This window comes from Ptychodera flava, chromosome 10 (genome assembly GCF_041260155.1).
Source record: "Ptychodera flava strain L36383 chromosome 10, AS_Pfla_20210202, whole genome shotgun sequence".
NCBI classification, from domain to species: Eukaryota; Metazoa; Hemichordata; class Enteropneusta; family Ptychoderidae; genus Ptychodera; species Ptychodera flava.
This window is the reverse complement of record NC_091937.1, coordinates 29,333,345-29,355,442: the sequence shown is the minus strand read 5'-3', so window position 1 is coordinate 29,355,442 and position 22,098 is coordinate 29,333,345. Positions and strand designations below refer to the sequence as shown.

The window sequence follows — 22,098 nt, the reverse complement described above, 5'->3', positions numbered from 1 at the left end:
AATGCTGAAAAATATGTAAGAACATAAAATAATGACATAATCATGATATTTATTCGTTCATGATGAAACCCCCTAATCCCTGCTCCTCTCTATTTGTATTGACATTTTGAGGAGCTTCCTACTTCCAGGGTGTTGCCATGGTAGTTTACGCAAGCTGCAAAAAACAGATCAAAGCTGTACAGACGTCTGATTTTCAAATGGTTTTTGTGTTTGCCCTTTGGGCCCTGTTGGAAAATTGATATCCCTGGGAGGCATGTTGCTTAGAATAAATTTTACTCACCAGCCAGGCAATCAGGGAGAAATGTTATGTTATTACAGAGAGCTGCAATTTTAGTTTGTCAAATGGGTGATTACTGGTGCGATATAGCTTCTATAGCCCTCTTTCCTATCAATGGATCCAGAGACAGCCAAAGGCCACACTTTAATGGTGAAAATGTTGTAGGGACTTTGATAGCCCGTTCACCCCCACAGATCCACATTCAAGTTCACCATCGATAACAATTGGTTTAGGCCAAACCTTGGCAGTGAAAAGGTTAATTAAATGCTTGAAAAGATTTCTGTGGCATGAATTGTAACATGCAAGTATGGTTCAAGAATTTTGCACGATAATTCTGATTCTGAGAAGACCTCATGTAGGGTTTTGGTCTGTATTCAGTGCATGGTTATCACTTTTCCTTGTCTTGCAACCAGTGCCGCAGATGTTGTGCAGACTTTGATAATTTTGTTATGTCTGTGACTGCGACATTTCTCAGTCCACAGACTGTGGAAAATACCCAGCATGTGGCTTGTCAGCACAGCCAGTGTAGAGATTGTCAAGATTTCTCAGGTCCAGACATGAGACATACCTACATGTACTGTAACTGTGTTAGCCATATCAGTGTATCACACATACACACACCAAGATGACAAGCCAATACTGAGTGGCTCAACATTCTTTAGTTAAAAATATTTTGTTCAAATACAACTAAACATACTGATTGATGCTGAGGCTGTATTTTAAGTTTCTGAGTACTAGACCTGTCCTGCTCTTATCTTCCCTGGGACTGCACTAGATAAAAACTGACGAGTCAGCAGTTCTTGCTTGATGACTTGAATAAACTGTCATCCCCCTGCCTTTGTGCTATTTTTATCAATTTTTACTACATGTGAATAGCATTTAGGGACAAAATAGTCTTGTAGACAGGACGGCATTCTATATGGTAATGCCGACATTTGTCTTGAGACTTGGAGATTGGAATATCATTTATTGGGCAAATTTTTTTTTCCTCGGGAAAGCAATATTTCACATTTGCCTACGCTATAATAATATTCCCCTACGTAGGAAATACAATTGGCCTTTTTGTAATCAGCATTCTATGACATTTGTCTTGAGACTTAGAGAACGGATATCATGTGTAGAGCAATGTCTTTCCCTCAGGAAATCGAAATTTCGTATCTCGCCTACGCTATCCCCTTATGAAGGAATTTCAATTCCCGGCAGTTAGCTCTATTTCAGCTGACCTTTATCACAGACAATTCAAAGAAACAAAAATATGACAAATTTATTGATAACGTTGTCAAACTGCCCTCGGCATTATAAATGTAAAGGAAGTACAGTATGAGTCTATGCCAGATGTTCATTTATTTCTGTTGAAATGGAAAAAATGGAATATGTCACTTTCTTATGATGTATTTCCAGTATAACTATCACTTTTGTTACAAAAGGTGTATTCTTTCACTCTACAAAAGTGAAATCGCTTCTTTATTAAATTATTACATTACTTCATTTCATTGAAAGTGGGATTTATGACGTGATGGTACAGAAGAACCGCTTCGAAGAGAATATTATCAGTGTTATCATGCATGAAATTGAATTTTTCAGCGTTTCCTTTGATGATGGTTAAACACGTTTGTTTCTATACTAGAAAAAAAACTGTTTGGCTATTACAAATTACTTATTTGTCCTGACATCAGTAATGTGTCCAGGACAGTTTAATTTAGGTGTTTTCCTTCATCGTAACATCAAAGAGTGCCAATAACTGCAGTTGAACTGACCTGCTGTTCATCACAAATCAGATTAAGCTGTTTGTGTAAAATAATAATGACTGTTCACAAAAATTTGAAAAAAAAATTTAAATATTTAAAATCTCAGATAATTGTGCGTGTTTACCGGTGAAATTTGGTATGTCCGACGTGACAGTTTCATTTATCAGAAATACAGATGATGCAGCAACACACTTTGACAGAAACTACTTTAACAATAGCTCAATGAATGCACTAATTTTTCCCACTGAACTTTTAGTGCAACATTTTGCAAACTTTATGATTTGTTGTAATTTTGGACTGAACGGACATCACTCTTCATTAGCTACATTTTTTGATCAAAATTTTGAGAAAAATCTAAAAAAGTTGACTGGAGTATATTTTATAGAGGAGACAAAGTTGAGTTGGTGCTCAAGGGTTGATCTTACAACTCACTCATATGTTTATGCTTAACTGCAAAAGGCAATTTTAATCCTTTGAGCGCCAAAGTCAATATTTATCGCCCTTACAAAATATGCCTCAGTCAATTTTTGCTAAAATTTTGATAAAAAACTCTGGCCAATGAAATGTTGTGTTCATTTGGTCTAAAATTATCAGAAAAATTCATAAAAATTGGTAAAATGTTACACCAAAATTTTGGTGGGAAAAAATACATCACTCAAAGGGTTATCCTCACAAGAAGGCAGAGCATATCAAAGCTTGTCACCGCATGTGACCACACTTTGATCAATAAGTAGTTGTAGGAGGAGGTGTGTGTTGTTTACTTTCTTTGTTCATTTTTTTTTCATTTCAGGTATTTGTACACTCTCGATGTGGCTCTCAGTGTCCAGGAACCTGACCAAACATTAGAAGTATCCTTTGACATAAAGGGATGCGGTCGTCCATTCGGCGGCTGCGCAACTTTTTTGTCGATAAGCATCGCTTCTTTCCAGAAATTGGTGATGAATGCTAATGTGAAACAAATTCAGCATTCGATGCCAGTTCATAGTTCACCAATTTTGTAGCTTTCCAGTCGCCCAAAGACTTTGTCAAATAAAACTCGGTTGCATCCCTTCATTTACATACATGAATGGAAATTGGTGCTCTAAAATTATAAGTGTATGTAGTACAGTTCTTCTCTGTGATAATTATACGGGATAAAATTAGATCTCATTAATCACTTTTTAGATGCTGCAAGGTATTAATAACTCTCTTTTGAAAATATTTTTTTTCCAGGGCACATTTTGTTTGCCTTAAAGGTAGAATGCACATTGGGACAGATATTTAGATCCGCGGGTTTTTGCAAACCTCATTTTGGGCCGTTTTGAAGCTGTGGTAGTAAGAATATATTCCTTTGGCTTATTTTTTTTGAAAATCGAAAATTTTAATTTCCCTCCTAGAGTTGACACAGGGATGGCAGCCATTTTGAATTTCAAATATTGGTAAATGTCAGGTAATTTGTTTCTCTAATTCCAAACTTTGCATGGTGACCCCTGATTTTCATTCTTGATTTGATGAGAGGATGGTTGAAAGTTTCATTGAGGAATGTTTTAGCAACAATTGAAGTCTTTCACTTTCGAGGCGCATACTACCTTGAGTGTGACACAGACAGATCTGTGCTCCCAAAATGGCCTGTGCACATATGTAGTCTGAAACATAAATTCCCAACATTGATAATGATTGGTTATTATAGTATTTTCATTCATAATACTCAAAATGGACTTTGCACAAATTTAAACTATTGCTTTGCATGTGTCATGCATTAATTCATCTGTACACCTGACACCAGACTCTCTTGTAGATGTGTACACCATGTGATATTTATAGTTGTGTGAAAGTCACTAGTTTTGATTTCGTTGTTCTTCACAGAAATAAGTTTTGCCTTAACTGTAGTAATCAGATTTTGATGAGCGACTTGGACAGGGATGTGATGGCACAGTTTTATAAAACAGACTGTACCACAGCTGAAGAAGTGTCCGAGGTGAGTCTCTCAAAGTCATACCTAACAACCAAGCAGACTGGCATTTAAGGTAGATCTGGGCTTTGGAGGGGGGGACAGATTTTCAGACTCAAATTTTGACAATTCCTTTCTGAACTATCACTTTTTGGGGGCTCATTTTAAAGCTCTTGATGTAAGAAAAACCTTCACCATGTTAGTTTTTCGAAAACTAACACAGGGATGGCAGCCATTTTGAATTTCAAATATCAGTAAATGTCAGGTAATTTGTTTCCATGGCACCAAACTCTGAGGATGACCTCTGATTTTTACTCTTGATTTTGAAAGAGAGTGGTTGAAAGTTCGCATGAGAAAACTTTGAGCAAAAGTTTTAAGTCTTTCATTTTTGAGGCGCATACTACATTACGACATCTAGATTCAGTTAGAGGTAAGATACGGGTGGGGAGGTTACAGGGGTTGTATGAGGGTTACATGGAGTTTTCCCAGGGGCCGCACATTTCTGTATTCCCTTATACAGATACATTTAATCCATTCACTTGCATTGAATGAATGATCTGAAATCTTAATTTTGATAGAAAATTAACATTATATGAGAAAAGTAATAAACTCTCCTGCCCCAAAATAAAGACAAATGGTTTGATTTATTTTCATTTGAAAGGAATTGTCTTAAAAGGCCTTGTAACCAAGTACAACATGCCCGCCTGCCCTGTTATTTAATTCAAATAGGTGAAAATCTTGCTTCTTTACCTTTTGAGCACAACGTTAATTTTTCTCACCTTTATAAAATATACTACAGTCAATTTTTCTCAGATTTTTGCCAAAATTTTTATAAAAATCTGTAGCCAATAAAATATGATGTCCTTTTGGTCCAAAATTATCAAAAAATTTCAGAAAAATTCATAAGAGATTGGTAAAATGTGGCAGTAAAATTTTGGTGAGAAAAATTACAGCACTCAAAGGGTTAATAGAGCAACAGTTTGTCCTATAGTTCTAGGAGTAAAACAATTTATCTGAATAGTAGGGCGTCACTAAATGTTCACAATTAAAAGTCATGAAATTGTTCTGCCAAGACAAACACGCCGAATCAGGGCAGCCAAAGGGGGATTTCCTCTGCATGCATCTTTCCCACTAGCGTGACATCATTTGCCGTAGAACCGCAATGAATGACACCGTGCCTGCTTTGTCTGCATCCAGCTGATCTTCGGCAGCGATGAGACTGACGTCACCAGGACAGCGGCAGTCAAGACGCCCAATGTGAGTTTGGGACGCAGCTGTGCACGTATAGCTGTGATGTCCACATTCACACATGGTTTTGTAAACTCAGACACGTTTGTACTAACAATAGCGCAACAACTATACTGTCACCTCAGGTTGCATGACATGTTAATTTTGTCTTCTCTGACCTTTAACCTCTGAGCTATCTCCTCTTGTAAATAGAATTGCCTGAAATCTTAATGCTGTCAGATCCTTAACTAATTTTCTGCCGCATGACTAGTTTAATCGCTTGTAATATTTGTTGTTAATGTGCTACCATTCTAGAACTACAGCAGTAATGGCCACCGCTTGGTGCTCTCATCCAACTTGTTGGTATATCTGAATTTCTAACCTGGATGCCCTGCCCAGTGCAAGTATGCATGGCTTTCCATGTTGCCGTGTGCTTTACCAGCATGTTGTACCAAGAAGTCTTGGTAGACTGCGGTGGTTAATCCTTTTCCTGCCAGACAGTATCACTTCCCCGTCTGCCAAGTCAGCTAAAAAGTGGTATTGAGCCAAATCCATACTGTACAGTACGCGTTTTCACTTACTTGGCTTGGTGTGTCATAGCAGTGCAGCTGTAGCCCGTATAAATCATGTGTACGGTACTTCTGTGTGCAGTGAAAATGTAGCATATTGGACATGTTGTGCTCCTCCAGTTTTAATCAACTTGACTAGTTATGTTTCAGAAAAAATCTTTCTTGATTACATTGTGTGTTCTTTCTTCATCATCACAGCCACATGACACAGGGACTGTGAAAGTCTTTCTTTGATTAGAAATGTTGGAAGTCACCTTCGCTAACTTCTTCTCTTGATTCATATAGTGAGATTAGAGTCCCGAGGCATGTCAGATATCCTGAAAAATAAGGGAGCGTTCAGTTTTTACGGCCGGGGGGGGGGGGGGGGCGGCAAAATCTTGTCGCCGGTGTTCAAAAAAATATAGACCCCCCCCCCCCCCCCATTTTTTGTGAAAAAAAGATGACCCCCCTTTGTCAGACGAAAAAAATTGATGACCCCCCCTGAAAAATAACCAAAACCCATATGTCAAATTTACCCGCATGGTTTGGATTTGAACTCCGGTACGCGGCGCACTTTATTCGTGTAGCAGAGATGCCAGTGCACAAACTTCTCAGCCACATCCATTGAAACGTCTGTTAATTAGGACGACTGTAAGGCAATTTTTAACTTCATTTCCATAGACAACTCATGTCCATGGACATTGTATAAAGTAAACTTTATTGGAGTGGTTCGCCAAAGGCAGCCCTCCGGTTAAGAGGGTCATGGGCCATTATGTAAAGTCAACTTTATTCTAGTGGGCCACCAAAGGTGGCCCGCCGGTAAAGAGGGTCGATCATGGCTATTGCATAAAGTAGACTTTACTGGACAGGGCCACTGAAGGCGTGCGGCCATTACCATTATTCAATGCGTGATCCCAGGGTCCCTCAAAAATGTTTTTAATACAAGCCGCGGCTTCAATTGGGAATTTGACAGTAAGATTGCCGTGGGGTATTACATAAAGTCAATTTATTGTAGTGGGCCGCCGCAGGCGGCCCGCCGGTAAAGAGGGTCGGATCATGGCCATTGCATGAAGTAAACCTAATTGGAGTGGGCCGCCAAAGGCGTCTGCCCGTTAAGAGGGTCATGGGTAATACATAATGTATATTTATTGTAGTGGGCCGCCAAAGGCGGCCCGCCGGTAAAGAGGGTCGATCATGGCCATGGCATAAAGTGAACTTTATTGTTGGTATTGTTTTTGAAAATGTGGTGACCCCCCCTTTCCTACCAGTGAAAAAGCGATGGACCCCCCCCCCCCCCCTTTGTGGATTCCAAATTACGATGACCCCCCCCCCTGGATTTTGCCCCCCCACTGGGGGCGCTGTTCTCATCTCCAACTCAAAATTTCGGCTGACTCGCAGCGTGTTGCAAGGTTATATCTGATTGGTCGATTGTCACTATTCACAGCAACTTAGGGAGTTTATTTGTATTATTTCATTATAACGGTAAGATTCTGCCAACCAATTGGATAACAGCTTCGAAATCGCTGCGAGTCGGCCCAAAATTTCAATGGACTGCCTGTCAAGAGAATTTATACCGTTAAATGTTTTAAAATAGGAATATTTAGCTTAATGCTGATGTGGAGACCTGTGGGAAATTAATTACTAGTCCTGTGCCAAATTCTTTAAAAGTGAATTTCAAAGGTATTGATGAGTCATTTAGATGGAAGGCCAAGAAAAATGAAAAGTTTGTTTCTCATCCTCACGGTCCTCAAGTCAGACCCACCACATCAACCTTTTTTTTTTTGCTCATGAGGAAATCAAGTGAAAATACCCTTAAAAATAGGCATAACACAGTGCTGTACAAAACAGAGCTGTAAACAAAATAACTGACACTAACATTCCATTCAGAACTGTACACATATGTCACTGTTATATTGAGCTGTCATAACTGTGCATTGCTGCACTAGTAAAAGTCAAACCGCAGAACTGTTGCTGTACAAAAATAATAAAGCAACACTGCTGTGCATTTATCTCTGCGTGCATTCCTATGTTGCTTTCATGTTTTTTGCACATTCTTGTTGGTTGAAGAATAAAAAAAATTGAGAGTAAACACCTACGTGACCGCATAATTTTTGCAATATTCTTTTTAAAGTTGTAAATATGATACATTCCCATTCCAAATATTACCCATGATCCTCTCATATGACAATAGTAATTTAAATATTTATTTAACATTTCAAATAACAGTGTGCTTGGAAAGTGTGTTAAGTTGCCTATGGTTTGTGTGTGATAAACTTTAGATCAAAAGTAAGTTGTAAACTTGATGAGTAAATTTTACCATCATTTTGTTGGGTCACTTATCATGAACCCTGTCATTGCTAGTATTGATTTCTTTGGTGAGCCAACAAAATATGTGTATGGGTACTGCAGCTTGCCTGAATTTGTTGTTGTGCAGGCTGTAAGACATTTTAATGTAATTTTACTATAATGAAAGCAAATCAAATTAATTAACTAACTCATGTATTTATTAATTTATTTATTCTTTGTTGGTATTTGTGTGTTTGTTTTTTTCTGGGTGGAAACAATGAAGTGTGAGGTGATAGAACTATAATGGACAGCATCTATCTTTCTGAGAATGTCTGTGGATGTCTTTTGTCACCATTTAGGGAATATTATTTAAATGCACATACTTGTAGTGATGTAGTGTTAAGGATACTGTTCCTAATTTTAAAGCAGGAAGGCTGTTTGCAAATGACATCATTATTCTCATTAATATGCAAAAATAAACAGTTGTCTGCATTTTTAGATTGCACTTCCAGATCAGCTAAAAAATTTCAACTTTATACGCAACTGCTAGTGTAACAATGAACACTAAAGGACACATCAACAGTGCAGAATACAAGCTGCAACAACAGCCATGCATGCAACACTGACCAAATGTGTGTGCATTTCAAGCAGTTTCTGGTGTTGTGGGTGTGCAGCTATATTTAGTAACAAATCTTTAACAGCAAACAGCTCTATATGTAGATGCCCTTTATGTCACACCATTCCTTTCTGAACTGTGGTGTATCCCTGACTCTTCTCAAGTAGTAGGGAGAATCCATTATAATAAAATAGGGGTGAGTGCACTGACACCATAAAACTACACATAAGCTACAGTAATCTGTCTGATGTAGTTTAACTGCATTCAAAATGGAAGTTTTGCAGAGGGTAGCTGGTATATAGAAAGCTTAGGCCTCAATGTTGGTGCGAGGAGTTCAATATCAGCCATGGTTTTCTCTCAACATATCATGATGCAGATGAAGAAAATATCAAGGAAACATGCTGACCGTACTCATGAATGGCTTTCTCTTCCGTATTCTGCAGAAAACTGGAATTTCCGACCTACTTCCGGAGTTGAAGATCGACGCTGTTCTGTTTGATCCTTGTGGCTACTCCATGAATGGACTACTGCCCAATGTAAGCAGAAGACAGTGAAATCTTATCAGAGTGAATGCAGGGGGCAGCAAAGAGGCAGCGAGAGTTTGCTGAAAGGGATGATGTATTGATACCTCATCAAAAGACAGAGCGTGTTATGCTTGTTGAAATTTTTATCACTAGTACAATAGTGGCGTTTAATATTTCATGGCAAGTCACTCAGGAAGATGTGGCGCTTCCTGACCAATTTGAATTTTTGAAAGTATCACAACTTCCGTCATATACGGTAAAGATATCAGTCAGTGAAAACATTTGTATATGCAAAAAAAACACTTTTTGCTATCACAGCTATACATGTAACTGTGCATGTTTGTTTGCCCAGCTATATCCGGGACAGTTTTCTTTTGTAGATGAATAGATAGAGTAGATGTGTGAGTTTGAATTCCGTAGAAAAATTCCAGAATTTTCTGCCCACCGTGGATAAGCTCGTTGGCGGACAGAGTTGTCACTGAGGCTATCTGAAGCCCAGTTGAGAGATGTATTCAGTGTGTTGATTGAGCTTGTCAGTGTTGTGTGGCAGCGTGCATGTCAATGTTTGTTTGTGTTTTCGTTGAACTCCTGCTGTGTAGAGGGAGACTGAAAAATGTATTGCTTGAAGGCGCTGGGAGTGTAGAGAGCGCCCTCAGGCGACGGATCTTTCAGTCTATGTAGAGGGGTACAGCAATTGAAATTGCAACATCTTAGCCTGTTTGTAGGACCACCTTTTAGAATGTAGCCGAGATTTTCAGAATACTGAACCGTTTGCTGGGTGTTGTAATGTGGGTTTCAGGTTTGAATCAAGTAGGAAAAACATCCTTTCCCCATCAAATCAGGAAATAACCCTAGTGTAACAAACGATCCCAGACTTAATGCTGCTGAAGTGAAATATCTGGAGCACTCAGCATCAAGTCAAGAACTAGCTTCTTTATTGTTCAGGAATGGATGATAAGAGAGCATGCTCTGTACAAGTAGTTTCAATATACAGCAAATTTTGTATTTTCCTTTTGCAGGGTGGCTATGTCACCATTCACGTGACACCAGAACCAGAATTCTCCTACGTCAGTTTTGAAAGTAATGTCTCCAGAGTAAGTTAACTTCTCTGACTGTGCAGTCACCGTTGTTGAACTTGAGGTGAAACTTTGGCAGTTTTTGTGGTCGAGATGTTTTTGTGTGTTGTGTTCAAATTATTCACAATCTATGTTCACACGCACTGTTATTGGTCACAAGTTTGCATAAAAAAAACCCAAATTTGATCGATTTTCTGGTCATTGTTTCATCATACTGACTGAAAGAGGTAGTAGAAAGCAACTGTTCCAAACTTGCAATTACACAATTTTGGAACTCTCTACAAGGGAGTTCTAGAAGTCATCAGTGCTTATTACAGTCTGCATAATCTATAGTTTAATACAGCACTCGTGAAAAGATATTGAACAGTGTGTACCCTCCAGTGATAGACACACAAAGTACTGTGAGTATGCACTGACACACGAGAGCAAAGAATGAAAGATCATTTTTAGAGACACAAGATTTTTTGGAAGCATTCCATCTTTGTCAATTGTTAACTACTTTATGTGTGTCTGTATGTCGATTTAAGGAACTAATTTTACATCTTTGTTTTCTCACGCAGAAAAACTACACTGAATTGGTTGAAAAAATCCTGGACATTTTCCGGCCAAACAAATTTGTAATGACTCTCTTTGCCAACCAGGTTTGTTGTAGTTTTCTAACAACTGTGACGGATGATTTTAGTTTGTCTTGCCTGTAGGAATGAAAGGAGTTTTAAATAGAATGTATGACTTTCGAACTAGAACAAATAATAGAGAACGTGTTTCTGCACCAGTGACTATCATAGGATGGTGACATAATTAATTGAAATCTTTGTAAGGCTCTTCATTGTGCAAATTTCTTGCACCCCTTGTACAGACGCTAAATAGTTCAAACTCTAAACCTGTGTGCTTCAGTTCTGTGTATCCTCTGGCTTCTGAAATTTTTTAGTAAATTTACGAATTGGGTATTGAAACTTTTCGTAAATTTTGAAATTCATAAGTAAACTTAACCGTTCCAATACGGAATATCATGCAATCAAATCAAATTAAGTACAACATGTGCTTAGACAGAACTATTTTGAGGTTTGGGGCCTTCGGCTCTCAATCAACAAGCTGCTCCTTGCATTCGTATATTTACGAATCAACAATGAAAAAAATTAGTAAATCATCTAAAAAATTGGAATTTTACGAATTTGAGAGTGGCAGAGGAAACACAGCTTCTGTGTATTAGATGACCATGGCTATAATTATTTTTTTAAATGAAGAAGTTTGCGACCGAGCAGGAGTTTTTTCAAATCTTGGCCAAATGGGAAACAATCATGTTTATCTTGTCATTTGCCAGCATCTTGGCCCAGCAGTAGGTACACATGAAGAAAAATTGGCCGCGTACTGCACATGTTACTTTCCTCTCATGGAAGGGCTGTGTAATACTTTAAGTCATGAACAGCGCCCTCTACGGAGACCAAAATAGTATTTACGACCTGCTGGTTTAGGGGTGCCTACAATACTGAAAAATACAAAATATCCCATCGAATGATTAAAATGTTGATACAATGATGCAAAGACCGATTGACCTCGCATGTTGCCAACATGAACAGACGGTCTTTTTTTTTAGTCCCGCCATAGATGAAACCTGAACTTCAAATCTTTGATTTTTCTTGAGATTACCATTTATTGTCTTCTCTGCTGCCATCACCAGACTGCCCTGTGCGGCTCATCTTATGACACCTTCAAACAGAGCACTTTCCCCGGCTACAAGATCCAGGATCGCCAGTACTCGCAGTTCAAGAACTACGACCTGACCTTCGGCCATTTCTGCAGGACTGGCTTGAGTTGACAGAGCCCCACGTTGACTACAACTCACAAGACTCGCCATCTACTTACACCTGTCACGAACTGTCTCCATTTTGCCGTTGACTTCACCGTCTTTCCGTGGAAACTGACGAATGGATGGTGCACTGAAAACACAATCGATGGAATTAGGTGAAAACTGAATTGTCATTGTCGACGAAGCTGTATCTTAAAATCCCATTTGTTTATATACTTATTTATTGATTTAGGTTTAATAATTTGCCTTTTTACTGCTCAAAAACCCAAAATAGTAGATTTGAGAGTGAACTCAACATTTGAAAATTTTTTTCAGTGTCTGGTCAAGTTTAACAGATAACAAATTCACTGACAGAATTTTTGGAAGAATGTTTGTCCTTGGTTGTGGCATTATTGCCACGTTTCTCCTCTATAAATTGTACATAAGTTACTAATATTTTCATTATTATTGTTAAGCAGTAAACCTACATGCAATCGATAAATCAGGGGATGGAGCGACTGCACTGCCATGTTCTCCAACGATAATTGTATATCAGTAATGCGAAGAATCGGCCCTTGTGATTGTCAGCCAAGAAGTTTACTTGCCCTTTCTTAGCAAGCCACAGAACAGAATTTAGTCAGACAAGCACCGTTAAAGTAACATCACAGTTACATCAAAATTTTCAAATTATCTCCTTGTGCATTTGCGGTTCATTCAAAACTTTGAAAAGCCCAAACCTTGAGGTAATATTGATACACAGTGACTCTGTTTGTAATCGATAAATTGACACTAATATGAAAGTTTATTAGGGCAGTGCAATTTTTCCCACTGAAATAACTCCAGATGTTTACACACACCAGGTATAAGGGCATTAGATGTGTGTCTCTTCCACTAAGTATTCACGGGAAATCGGGATGACATTTAGCAGATTTTAAAGACTTAGCTTTCCCTTTTCAGAAAGTAGGCATTATGACAGAGAAGGCATTATGACTAACAGACTATACTAAATTTTTTCAAATATCATTTATTTGTGAAATTGTAAAATTTTGAATTCAGATTGAAAATTATAACTGATGTCACTCCATACAGAATGTGACCTTTGCAAGTTTGAAATTAAAAGTGAAATATATTTTTGTTCAATCTTGATGAAATATTTAAAAAAATATTATTTATTAGGTGGGTAGTATTCCAGTCTTTATTAGGGCATTCCTGATCTGAAATAAGTGATATATTTATGACCAATTTAATTGTGCAAAAGCTTGAGTTCACTCACAAAATTTTTTCTTAGTCCTTTCAAATATTTCACTGAAATACCCCTTCTCTCTTAGTCTGCTTGATAACCAGACACTTTAGGCAGCTTCTGTTGACGATGACAAATTGGTTTTCGCCAAAAATTTCTTCTGGTAGACTTACAAGGTTTCTCTATATGTTCAGCCAGGGAAAGATATTCCCTATCATTTTGGCCATGATGTGCCAAAGTTTAAGATCCCGTCACAGGGACTAAGTCACTTTTTCAGTGCCATTGTGCGCCGAGAAATGATGAAATGCTTTCGTAAAACCATCCTTGAACTTGTATGCCAGTTATGTCATCGTATGATATGATTACCAGGTATTTGCTCCTGTTTCAAGGAGTGTCTGGCAATATTCAGTAGCCTACAAATTTTGATTATGGGATAGCTGTTGCTTGAATCAGAAAAGTGTGGAATTATTTATGTATGATGCTTTGTTCCCATGGAAACAGTTCAGTGACAGATAAGATGAAGACAGGTTAAAGTTTTGTGCTTCTCAACTCTGAACGTGATACTTGGATAATTAATTATTATCCTGCTATTTACCAAAATAGGCATTAACATACTGTATGATCTATACTAACTAACTGACTAGTTAACTCACTTCGTGATACTCGGATAATTAAAAGTTATCCTGCTGTTTACCAAAATAGGCATTAACATACTCTATGATCTAAACTAACTTACTAACTAATTAACTTTGTAGCTTTCATTTATCTATACAGTACAATTTGCAACTCTGTGACATTAACTTTAATCAGCATGTCTTAAAGATAGTTCAATGGCTAGAATGAATTTCACGTAGATGTTTATTATGCAAACGTAGCAAAAGGGAAAGTGGCTCTATCTTTATTCTACGTCTTCATTTCATATGGCTAAAGAAATTGAAGAAAATTTTCATGCGCGCCTGTTCTGTTTTGCAAGACTTCCTGTTGATCCTCATGTACTGCAAAGCTCTTTAATCTTTGAACTCTCCTTGGAGGAAGTGACTTGGAAAAATGAATATGGTTTGGTTTAGGGTCGGTGTCCATTAAGTATGTCCTCTAAGATTAAACTGAATCCAGTCCCCAACCTGGTTGCAATATGCACATATTCTTTAAAGTGAGCTAGATTGCAATAAAATTTTGCAATACAGTGAAACCTGTCTATTAGGGACACCTTTAGGAACAGAAAAAGTGTCCCTATTAGAGAGGTGTCCTGCATAGACAGGTAAAATTCTATTCAAATGGTAACTTTTGGCTTGATAAATCTGTCCATAATAAAGAGGTGTTCTGATTAGACAGATTTCCGGAAGGACAGGTAGAATACTGCCAATACGGGCAAAACTTTATGAGGTATCTGAGAAATTTTTGATTTCTGTGAAAAAGACAAATATATAAAGGAAGTGAGTACATGCATGTAAGAACATACTCAGTCATCCTGTATTTTCATCAGTAAATATTAACAGTGGCAATTAAGTCATACCTATGGTACATCAGCCTAATTTTGCATTCAACATATTTAACCCTTCCAGGCCTGATTTTCTGCTAACTTACCAGAGCCTCCCCTATATTATATAATTTAGGCCTGAGAGGCTTTAACTTTTGGAGAGAATTTGATTTAAATGTCTGCCCAATCGGCAATCTGTGTTCTTTGATCAGTTTAATTCCATGACTGCAGGCTTCCTTTAAATTTGATATCAGTGACATGCATAAAAGTTGTATCTTTCTACCTACCTACCTCTGTGACTTTCAAAAAAATTCAGTGCTAAGTAAACCTGTAATTTACTCCCTCCCCCCCCCCCCGTTTGTTGTTTGACACTCCCTCCCATAAGTACTGTAAGACTAAAAATGTGTACTTTTAAAAGAGGCTGAAAAAGGCTTTTGCTGTTTGTCACTCTAGCAATGGCAGACCCCACAAGGAATGTCTCTAATTGCATTCAAACAGCAATGAACTTGCTCTAGTTACTCAGCCTTGCTATGATATAATACACCTATATAACAGTTAGCAACTTCACAATAAGTTTTGCCAATGTTTTCCATTGTGTGATTGATGCATGTCTTCATTCTAGAAACTTTTTTCTTTGTCATCAGATCTGACATATTCTTTTAGTTGATAACTTTTTTGACAGACTTATTAATATTAATTAGCTCTGGAATACTCTAATGTTGCCCAATAAAAATCGCTCACTTTATCACCAGCACAACTGTTGTCTTTCAATGCTGTGAAGTTGCATCAGTTGGAAAAAAAAATTTAATTACAAATTTCTCTACATGTCTGCCTCGTGTGCCAGAAAAAATCCTAGGTTTGAAATGGTAGCAGCTATGTTGTGACCGTAAAAAAAATACATGTACTTAATTCGAGATTAACTCGCATTTTGCTTTCACATACAGCCAATACACCACAATTATTTGACAGTTATGTTCTGATAAAGAATAATGGCAATTAGAAGTTTCACTGCTGTATAAGCACCTAAAGATGCTTTTGAAAACGTGCACATTTTGTGCTTTCATAAATTTCTACCTTCACTTTGGAATTGTAATACAAAGCATAGATCTCTGTGAGGCATCCAGGTTAGGCTATCGTTGATGTGAGAGTGCTGCCAATGCATTCTTTGGAATCTTTTTGAGAAACAAATTTGGTAAGATTTGAGAATGCTGTACCCATGCTAGGCAATTTATAAGTACAGATCAGGTCCATTGCTTTCAAAAAGAACAGAATTCCCTACAGAGGGTACCCCATTGTCTTCATCATTTAGATTATATTGGGTCCTGTTAGCGGAAGCACAGATTGTACTTTAAATGTACTCTCATGAAAATTTCGTTGGAAAGACCTGAATTATTATAAACTAGTTCATCATTCTGGAGGCAGCCATTCGTGCTAGGGCGGCCGTTGGCTGCGCTCTTTGTGAGCAGAGCGCGAAACGTATAATTGTGATAATTATTAAAATTGAAAGGTGGAGCTCGAGAGCGCGGAGCGCACACCTCTTTCATTGAACTGGTGCACGCCCTCAACGACAAATAATATAAAAAGTAGTACTCATACATACATCTGTTCACACACGTTTCACAATGGCTGCGGATAGTAAAACGGAGGCCACATAAAGTACCAACGAAGTCATAACCGAATTGTCTTTTTATAAAAAAAAGTTTTGAAATTTTATTGACCATTTCCAAACATCGTGACATACATAATAAAGTTAGAAAGTATGAACTTAAAACAGACCTTACTTCTCTATAACCACAAGTGTCTTTCGTCGAAATGTGACTACATTGAGAGTTTGATCCAGATACACCTGAAGTGATCCGAAATCGTCCTTTTGAAAAACACCCTTTGCCAAACATGAAAACCCTTGGAAATCTTCCTACTGTGTCAAACGAGAAAATGCTATCGTTATCCAACAAAGCGTCGTTATCTGTACAGAATGCTCAGAATTATATACATTTAAAAAAAACAATATGCGCTAAGATAAATAACGGCAAGTTGGTATATATATATAGATCGCGGACAACTCTCTTTTAAATCTTCATTAATGAAAAACTAAAAAGACGTTGATTCTTAATTTGTTAAAAATTTGTCAGTTTTCAAGCTTTTGTTAATAAATATTAAATAATTACTTCAGAATTTACAGTTGGTCATACTTTACAGAGTATCCAGTTATTATGTTAGCTACTTTTCAAACGTTAACGGAACATCGTTCAACAAACACACAAGGGTTAACTTACTCAAATGCCTATCTAAATATGCTTCTTCGAATTTTGATAGGAACGTGTTAGTCGCAAGGGTTGGATTACGACCTACTGTTTGTAAGAAGCGTAGCGTAGCTCTCTACTTGAATGGATAAAGTAAAAGTATCTTTTTGGTGTTTCGCTTGTGTTAAAAATAATAACAAATATTTTATGAAACAATGGTGAGCTCAATAACAATGTGTACTAGCGCTGTACACCGTTAGCTGTGCTTACTGTATCTAATCGACCACTTTCTTCAGTATATATTTAAAAGGTAGTATGCACCTCGAAAGTGAAAGACTTAAACTTTTGCTCTAACTTTCCTCAAGGAATCTTTCAATCATTCTCTTTCAAAATCAAGAATAAAAATAGGGGGTCACCATGCAAATTTTGGTACTAGAGAAACAAATTACCCAAGATTAACCGATATTAGAAATTCAAAATGGCCGCCATCCCTGTGTTAACTCTATGGAGAAAAATAAAAATTTTCGAATTTCGAAAAACTAAGCCGGTGAAAAGTTTGCTTTTACCAAGAGCTTTAAAATGAACCCCCACATGTTGTATATCAGAAGAGAATTGTAAAAGTTTGAGAGTCCGAATGTCTGTCCCCGAGGTGCGTTTTACCTTAAGTGCCGGTCGAGGTACTTTGCTTCTCAAATAATATAAAATCATCAAAGAAATGTCCAAAGATGGCGACTCTTTTTATTTGACTTTCGTGCACTGAACAAAAGTTTTTTTAATCGGCAACATTGCAAAGCGTAACATTACAAAGCGTCTCAATGAATACTGCATAATATGATCAACACTACTACAGTTATGTAATTTTGTGGTACACATTTTGCAGCTATGAAAGTTGTTTTAATGGGCACTTTTTAATTTGCTCAATTTTCTTGCATTTGTTTCATTTTAGTTCACTATGAACAGATCGCAGGTGTTCCAGATTTCTGAAAGTAAATAATCGGCAAAATGAAGTCTCACGATGCACCGTTCCAAGCATGCGTGGTCTAAAGAGACAAGAAAATTTGATATTGTCATTGTGCTGTTCGGGAAAACAAGAACGTTCTCTTCCTCTTGTAAAGTATTTTGCAACAAAAAATAGTAGCCACGTGAACAGAGCATTTCATGAAAATATGTATTGTTATTGTTGCTAAATGAATTCTAGTCTGCCAGTGAACTAAAATTGAAACTAAAAATAAAAACAAAATTATGAAAAATGAAATAAAATTACAGTAGATGGAGCTTGAAGCTTTGTCCTAATTTTTATTCTCATATGATGGCTGACCGCTCGTCTGTCAACAATAAAAAACAAAGTAAACACCAGACAGTGCACAGGGGGCGTCATATGCGAACCAAGCAACTCGCTGTAGGCTGACTTTCAAAGACTGCGTAATGACAAGTAAGCAAAAAGAAAATGATATTAAAATATGACAAGATGATCGTCTATCGTAAGTCATATAAGTCCATGACGCTGAAGTATTTGGAATATTACTGCGCGAAATACTCCTATATTAAACTTTACTCATATTTTAAACTTTTAGTCCTGCTGTTCGTCTGATCCGCTACTTGAGTCATTGCTGAACGTACTTTCTCCGAGGTCGAGTTCTTCATCTTCTCTTTCGCTTTTCTTCGTTTCCTCGTCCTCTCTCTTCTTGGCCTCGTTAGGATGCCTGGACTTGATGTGGCGATCGAGATCGCGCCTGCGCACCAGTACCTTCCCGCAGTATTCACACCTGTACGGTGTGTCGCCTTCGGCGTGCAGGCGGATGTGTTTGTTGAGGTTGCTCGGGTCTCCGAACGGGCGGAGGCAGACTTTGCATTTCAGGGGTTTGTAGCCTGTGTGCGTGCGCAAGTGGATCTTGAGTCCGTATTTACGGGAGTACAGCTTCCCGCAGTAGATGCACAAGTGCCCCTTCTTTTTACCGTTTGGCGACTGCTGCAGCGCTCTTTGGTGTTCGTTCATCTGTATCGGTTGAGTGTGCATCGCGATCTCCCGATCTATGTTCGGCATTTTAAACGGAGAGAACTCTTCCGAAGGCGCCACGAAGCTGATCGGTTCGGGATACTTCACGATGTTGGGGTACGGTATCTTGTATGGAAGATAGTGAGGACTGGAGGATAGAAATTCGCCGCTTGGCATCGGTAGGACGGAGTTGTACGTCCGGAGAGACTGCGAGTGCATTTCGTAAGTTTGTTGATGATAGAAGGGTAGGATGGGTGGTAGTCACTGTAATGCGCATGCTCCAAACTTCTTTCCAGGCCTCCGGTGAATGACATGTTGCTATGGGCGTGAGGTGTCTGGCTGTACAACGGACAGCATGCTTTTTCGAAGGGTTTGTGGGGAGCATGGGTGAGCTGTCGCTCCTGGAGGTGATACGGGAGTAACGAGCCGACGCTGGAGTACGTGATGGATTTCTCAACCGGGAAAGCCGGAGTTGTGAAAAGCTTTTTCATCTCCCCGTTGCTATGGAGACTGCTTCTGATGTGATGTCCCGTCAAAGACGAACAGCTGGTAACGACAGGGGTTGTTATGGTAACCGGATGATGCTCGATTTTCCTAATAATGGCTCGGTCAGAGTCCGTTCTCGCGATCGCGTGATTGAGTTCTTTCGACAGACTTGACGAAGACTGGGCGTGTGGCCTGAACGCTGATCTAACACTGGGATTTATCAGAGAAGAGTTAAAATGTGACGTGATTTTGGGATTGCAAGGGCGTCGGTGCCCCAAAAGGTCCTCTTTCCTCCTTCCGTGACTGCCACTCGATGTGCCCATGGCGTTGCCGTTGGATCGACTGTGCGCCGCCGTGGTTAGCAGGGAAGAATCGTCCGCTCTGTGAGTTGTGTCGTGCGGGGAGGTGCTGTCACTCTTGGCGCACTTGAAGCGGATATGAGCCTTCAGCGTGTTCGGATAACGGAAGATTTTCCAGCAGTGTCTGCAGACGTAGCGATGGTCACCTGATGAAGGGAAAAGACAAAGAAGAAAGAAAGATTTACCACGGTTATACGTTATACCACCACGTACATCATATCTACAAGTTTGGTTGACCGTCAAGCCTAGCATGATCCAGATATATGCAGAGAGCCAAAACTTCCAAGTATACTTGCCATCGCTGCCAGCGACTGCTATACGCAGTTTTGATCAGAAATGACGTGGTCATAACAACAACGGCTGATCAAGGCGTCACTATGAGATAATAAAGTAACGAGCGAGTACGCACCATTAATGATCACGTCATAAATTATTCGATTGCAGCAGTGTTTTAACCTGTTCACCCCCAATTCCCTGTATTGAGGTCCACAATCACCATTTATAACAATGGGTCTGGACGAATCCATGGAGGTGAAAGGGTTAAAGATTAGGTGACCCTCACATGTATGAGATAACTCACAAGTTCATAAATAAAGTCGAATTTCACTTTCCTATATTCAATATAGCGTACTCTACGACACGTCACATTAGCCATAATGCGGTTATCACGTTCAATTTGATTGTTACTACGCACCTGGAAAATTAATCTTATAAATGTTAGCAATTTCCTTTCATTTCAAAAATGAAAATTCGGGTCACAGGAATTTCCCAAAATTTGAATTGACAAAGTGGATGATTTTCCCTGTTTGTTTGTTAGCTGTTAAAATTTCGATTTTCACAAAAAAGCCAACGGGGTTGGGAAGGGACGATGGTACCAATGACAAAACAAAAGTAAGAGAACAACGAAGTATGTATGGAACTGGGTCACCGTAAATTATTGTGATATTATACTGTAGTTCATACATTCTATGAAAGTTTACAGAAAGACTCAAATATGCGCCTGTCAAAATTCACATTTGGTTTCACTCTTATCCAGAGGCACGCACGTTGAATAACTTCCATGTTTTGTCTCATTTTTTGCAGATTTGTTAACGACGCGCGCAACGGGGTCGCCCATTTCTACCCTACCTGTATTCAGTTCGAGAGCATGGCCTCGGTCGCAAACCAGGCAGGCACAATCTATGCGTCAATCTGACAGTGCACGATCGGACTTGTTAATTACCAAATCCACTTAAACGTTTAATACCTTATTGTGTTTGAATTTCCACGATAATTTCATCAACGGGTTGCCGATTACCAAAAGATCTCTCTTTTTTTCCCTTCAGGCGAAATGAGCTCTTTAAGCACTCACACGATAGCGATTACGACTGTGTGAAGCTACCAGGTGTAGTGAGATAGAGGACCACTCGTTTTGTGGGAGCCCTCATTCTTTATAGAATTCTGGCCCAGAGGGTAGCACATCCGAGTCCAGTGCTTATGTGCACTTATTCGCCCAATCACTTTATTACGTTTAGCTAGTGTGGTCATTACGCAGGGACGATGACCAGGTATCGACACAGATGCTGGTTTCAGTTTCTGGAAATTATACTGGAAATGCGGCTCGTCGTGGATTACGTCCAACCGACTTGTTTTACCGATGGGATTCAGATAGTCCCAACAGTCACTCGGAGTTGAAGTCGACAGCGACGCACGATGGGAAAGTGACCATTTAACGAGACACGATGCGCCAGGCAAACATGCACGCACAAACTAACACTGACGTCCTCCACGAAATAAAAAAAGAAAGACTTGTAAAGCAAACAACATCACCAGCCGTTTGACTCGCCCAATAAAGCTATAATGTAAAAATGTTACCTTTGCACAAACAGATTGGTTATCTAAAGGGAATTGGCCCTGGTCCCGCATTGTGCAGCCACTTTTGTACCTTCAAAACACCATCAGGGCTATGAAAAAAAGGCTATTCTCTTGTCCGCGGAGGCAATTTTCCATTTGTAACAGCCGGCGAAGTGAAGCAACTGGTGCGGAAAATGAGACTCTCGAAGGATATTCAGGGATCGAAGACTTTATTAAGTTGGATTTCTGCAGCCCGAAGCCATTTGCCGTATGTGATGCAACACAGATAGTGCACCCGAAGATTCTTTTGTACAATGCTCCCCTCCCACCCGTATCAGGGAATCGTGTTGAGACAACTTTGCTTCAAGACTATGGAAGATTAACAACGTTAAATTTAGAGCACCGGACCGTTCTAGACTTGGATAGAGGAACAATAACACCCATGT

General features: G+C 38.9%; 3 protein-coding genes across 4 annotated transcripts in view; 2 read left to right on the top strand and 1 right to left on the bottom strand.

Moving 5' to 3' along the window:
- Positions 1–15,492, top strand: part of LOC139142428 (S-adenosylmethionine decarboxylase proenzyme-like) — a 38,423-nt gene extending 22,931 nt beyond the window's left edge. Inside the window, exons 7-13 of one of the 2 annotated variants that reach the window (XM_070712356.1) lie at positions 2,816–2,873; positions 3,902–3,982; positions 5,153–5,212; positions 9,076–9,168; positions 10,176–10,250; positions 10,793–10,873; positions 11,911–15,492. In XM_070712356.1, the coding sequence (XP_070568457.1) occupies positions 2,816–2,873; positions 3,902–3,982; positions 5,153–5,212; positions 9,076–9,168; positions 10,176–10,250; positions 10,793–10,873; positions 11,911–12,048 (586 nt within the window). In that variant the 3' untranslated portion in view covers positions 12,049–15,492. The remainder of the gene's footprint in view (positions 1–2,815; positions 2,874–3,901; positions 3,983–5,152; positions 5,213–9,075; positions 9,169–10,175; positions 10,251–10,792; positions 10,874–11,910) is intronic. The other variant, XM_070712357.1, reaches the window with a different exon arrangement.
- The window catches only part of LOC139142439 (BMP-binding endothelial regulator protein-like), a 279,806-nt gene that overhangs the window by 56,667 nt on the left and 201,041 nt on the right, over positions 1–22,098 (top strand). The window lies entirely within an intron of this gene.
- The window catches only part of LOC139142427 (PR domain zinc finger protein 15-like), a 29,316-nt gene continuing 26,127 nt past the window's right edge, over positions 18,910–22,098 (bottom strand). Inside the window, exon 3 of the mRNA XM_070712355.1 lies at positions 18,910–19,965. Within this exon, the coding sequence (XP_070568456.1) occupies positions 19,079–19,965 (887 nt within the window). The 3' untranslated portion in view covers positions 18,910–19,078. The remainder of the gene's footprint in view (positions 19,966–22,098) is intronic.